The 4,366-nt window shown below is 34.5% G+C and overlaps 1 protein-coding gene across 1 annotated transcript; it reads left to right on the forward strand.

Moving 5' to 3' along the window:
• Positions 1-434: 434 nt before the first annotated feature.
• Positions 435-4,164, forward strand: LOC133788868 (probable RNA 3'-terminal phosphate cyclase-like protein). Its single transcript, XM_062226494.1, has 6 exons — positions 435-737; positions 861-1,010; positions 1,993-2,171; positions 2,253-2,428; positions 2,818-3,028; positions 3,683-4,164. Exons 1-6 carry the CDS (start codon positions 533-535, stop codon positions 3,890-3,892), a joined length of 1,131 nt encoding a protein of 376 aa, XP_062082478.1. The 5' UTR covers positions 435-532; the 3' UTR covers positions 3,893-4,164.
• Positions 4,165-4,366: the final 202 nt, after the last annotated feature.

Consider the following 4,366-nt stretch of genomic DNA (forward strand, 5'->3'; position numbering starts at 1 on the left):
TTTGAAATCACAAATAATTCACCAAACTAACAATTCAGAATAAAAATAAAATTATTTTGCTTAAAAACTGTGTTGTTATATTCAATTTTTTCTTCATCAAAATTGAGTTTATGAGTCTATTTGAACTATTTTACAAAATATAGAGTTCAAAAATAAGTTTTTTAAAATACAAGGTCCAAACAGGTAATTGAAAAAACATAGGGTCCAAAAATGTATAAATCATTTATTATTTAGATAGTTTTTTTTAAATAAAAAAATTGGAAGTCCATTAAAAAAAAGAGTAATATAATAAAATGAATATATAAAGGTGGTACAAATAAAATCCAAAAACTACGATTACAAAACTTTTAACTAAAACATAAGCTGGTATGTCTCTAGGCTGATCCAATTATAGATGGGCTAAAGCCCAAATCAGTTCAACTAATAGGAGGTGTGCGTGTAGAGAAGAGAGGGTACCGAAACTCTCTTGTCGTGGGGAAAAACGCCGCTGCGGATTGCTTCCGAGTTCAGGCTTGCAGAGGGCGAGAGAGAGATGGGGAAGACTGAATACAAGAAGCTGAAAGGAGGCCAGAGTCTCAGGCAGCGTCTCCTTCTGGCAACGGTGTCGTCCACACCGATTCTTATTGAGGACATTCGAGCCGACGAGACATGGCCTGGCCTCCGCCCTCACGAGGTCTCCTTCCTCCGCTTGCTCGAGAAACTCTGTGACGACTGCCATGTCGAAATCAACGAGACAGGTTTTTCTACCTTACTCTTTTTTTGCGTTCCGTTTTAATTGGTGGACGTTTTGGGGTTTAGTTTCCTTTGTGCCCGTTTGGTGTTTGATTAAACGTCTATGTGAATATTTTCTTTTATTGCAGGCACCAAACTGAAGTACAAGCCTGGAATAGTGATGGGTGGCAAGAGCATTGTACATGATTGTGGAGTTAGTCGTTCCATTGGTTATTTCATGGAGCCTATTCTTTTACTTGGCTTGTTTTCCAAGAAGCCTCTTACTATAAGACTCAAAGGTACTCTCTTAAGCTCAATTGAAATGTTTTTGTTGATGTTTTTTCTCTTACTTTCTTTTTTTCTTTTTCTTTTTTGGTTGTGATTGTCTCCATTGGGTTAGAATTCTGCTTTTTTTTTTTCTTGGTTAATCTTGCTGTGAATTCAAAGTCCTTGCTCTTTTGTTTTTGGCTTCTGCTGTTAAGAAGCGAGATATTGTACACTCATAACCTGGATGATAGTGATTAAATTGGTCTAATACTATTATGCTTGCAATCATAATATATTCCTCTTGTATTAAATTTTACTTGCAGTTTCATGGATCGAATATTGAATTTTGATATTTTGGTAGCTGATCGATGTTTTAAAGAAAAGAAAAAAGTTACGTGCTTATAACCTAACAAATAGAATTGGGGAACTTTATGTGAGAATTTGTTAGGAGTGTTAGTAATATGCTTGCAAATTTAAGTTAGAGCAAAGACTATTTATTTACCAGTTCTCCTAACAGCTGCAGCTTTAAGGAGAGAGAGGGGGTTGGGAAGATTGGATTTGTACTCTGTAAAAGGAAAATAAATTGATGACCAGACTTGTAGGGACAATTTTCAAGTTTATAAACATGGTTTTTTTTTTATCTCACTTTTTCTTTTTCTTTTTTTCGTTTTCCATGAAAAGTAACTAGGGGCATTTATTTATTTTTTATATTTTTATGAAAAAAATAAGTAGGGGCGTTGTAGAATATCATAAGTCATAGCTTGAAGCTATCAAGATATCAACATTGTGCTAGAGATGTGCAAAAGGCCTCATGAAAGTTTGTTAAATTTTTGTTTTTCCTCCATGCTTTTTCATCATAGTTTAACATGTGCTGCTAGAAAAGCATTCACATATAGTCTCTAACCAATGTTGTGGAAGTCCAGATTTTCTATTTAACTGTATTAGCACATATAAATATCAATTTATTCTGTAATACGTTTCTCCAATATAAATTATTTTTGTTTCACTTTTCAGGAATTACAAATGATTCAAAGGATCCATCCATCGATACATTCCAATCTACAGCCTTGCCTATTTTGAAACGCTTTGGAGTTCCTTCAGAAGGTTTGAAGCTGAAAATAGAGAGTCGTGGAGCTCCTCCACAAGGTGGTGGCGAAGTTGTTTTGTCAATTCCAACAGTCCAGACTCTAAATGTAAGTTTCCTAAATCTGTATGTTGTCTTGTATATCTTATCTATTTTGTGTTATATGCATCTTATATGTTTTGATGTGCAGGCAGTTACATGGACTGATGAAGGCATGGTTAAGAGAATTAGGGGTATTACGTTTTCAGCTAGAGTGTCTTCTCAATTTGAACATTCTATGATATATTCAGCCCGTGGAATCTTCAATCGTTTGCTTCCAGATGTTTATATAGCTACTGATCATAAATCTGGTTCACACGCTGGAAAGTAAGTTTTCAGGCATTACTTACCTATGTTTATGTGTGTATCTGTTTAATGTGTGTTTATATAAATCCACACATGCATGGACAGCACATTTGTCCCCAAAGAAGCAATAAAGATATCATGAATTTTCATTCAAGTTATTTCATGCTGCTTTGCGGAGTTTTCTTCTGTGGACATTGTTTATATTTACATTTATGATATTGATATAAAGATAAAGATATGTATATCCTATCCATATAGTGTATACATTTATATATTATGTATGCATCCAGCTTTAGGTGTATGCATATTGAAAGAAGAAATGGATATATATGTCATAGAGAAGTATTGTTTAAGTTTGTATCCATTATTTGCATTATTTTCTTATATTGACATTAATTATTCTACAACAGCTCACCAGGTTATGGAATTTCACTGGTTGCGGAAACTACATCTGGTTGCTGCATATCTGCGGATACAGCTATTTCTTATGCACGGGTGGAGGGGACAGATGAATTTGAAGAGAAGAAAGAGCTGACACCCCCAGAGGATGTAGGTGTGGAGATTGCTTCTGTTCTGCTTGGGGAAATTGAGCAAGGTGGAGTGATAGATTCAACACATCAGGTCTGTTTTGTATTCTACAGTGTTCTTATTATGCTCACTGAGTTTTTCAGTTTTTCTTTGAATAGATCTGACGCCTTTGCAGTAGATGGATATGTTTGCTTGTTTTTTTTTTCCGCTCTTTGATATTTAACATTTTCCAAACAAATGATTCCTAACGTGTAATCTTATAACAAGTTTATGGCCACAAACGTAACTGTGATTGTTATTCATGGCTATCGCCCTTGTGGAACAAGTCATCACAACCCATCTTTCTTAAAAGAAAAATTGCACTATGGAAATATTGATACATTTGCAAAAATTGGTTATTACTTTAACATCAATTTTGCGATTTACTCATGATTCACCTATCTCTCTGTTATATCAAGAGAATGGGAAGTTTTGATGTGACCTGTGGTTATGTGTTTATGTTTTGTCATCTTGCAGGTGCTTCTTCTGCAGCTTTTATATTTCAGTTGTTTTTGTTTGGTTTTATTTGTTGTGGATTATTGTTCCATAAACCCTTTTGGAATATTAGGGGTTTTGAGTTTTGAATATTATTAGTGCAAGCTTTAGAAAGTTAAAAACAGTGATGAGTAGGGTCTTGTATGGCTGTATGCTCAGTCCAACTTGCTGTCTATCTCATAGAATGCATCGTTTTTTGTTGTTGTTTTGTAGGGTCTGTTATTTCTTCTTTGTGCATTATGCCCTCAAGATATTTCAAAGGTTCGGGTCGGAAAGCTCTCCCCATACGGCATAGAAACACTCAGAAATATCAGAGATTTTCTGGGAGTCAAATTTGTCATAAAGCCAGATCCTTCTACAGGGACTGTTATACTAAAGTGTTTGGGTTGTGGGTTGAGAAATCTATCCAGAAAGGTCTCCTAATGAGTAAATATTAGGTAAATGATCAAGTGAAGTAGTCTGACAAGCTTCAACCGCGGAAGAAAATGCAAAATTGATGTTATAATTGGATTATGTAGATGAGTTTTGGCATTTTTTTTTCAATCTGTGAAGGTGTGATGATGCTTCAAGTTTTGTTCTACCACTCGAAGTGGACATAACTTTTTTTTCTCCAATGACAAACTATTTAAACCAAACAAGTTGTTTGGGATACAATTTTGTAGCATACTAAGCAATATTGAGATGTTTTTTTTTCTTTCCCAAATATATGTTAGTGTGTGAAGTGCATGAAGTTGAAGGCTTTTAGCATTTGAATTCGACCACATCTCTTTTGTTGAATTGCCCTTGGTAAAAGCAAGAACATCAAAACGTAGTTGATCTTGGTTAGATCGAGCTGAACTCAAGGTTAATAATGATTTTGTTTTGATTAAATATAAGTTCATCTAATGAAAATGAAAA

The sequence above is a fragment of the Humulus lupulus genome, chromosome 7, assembly GCF_963169125.1.
Source record: "Humulus lupulus chromosome 7, drHumLupu1.1, whole genome shotgun sequence".
NCBI classification, from domain to species: Eukaryota; Viridiplantae; Streptophyta; class Magnoliopsida; order Rosales; family Cannabaceae; genus Humulus; species Humulus lupulus.

What these genes read in the sequence shown, in the direction of transcription:
- LOC133788868 (XM_062226494.1), top strand. Translation starts at nt 533, where the DNA reads ATGGGGAAGACTGAATACAAGAAGCTGAAAGGAGGCCAGAGTCTCAGG. An exon ending in TGTCGAAATCAACGAGACAG is followed by an intron (nt 738 to 860) that starts GTTTTTCTACCT and finishes CTTTTATTGCAG; the next exon opens with GCACCAAACTGAAGTACAAG. An exon ending in TCTGGTTCACACGCTGGAAA is followed by an intron (nt 2,429 to 2,817) that starts GTAAGTTTTCAG and finishes ATTCTACAACAG; the next exon opens with CTCACCAGGTTATGGAATTT.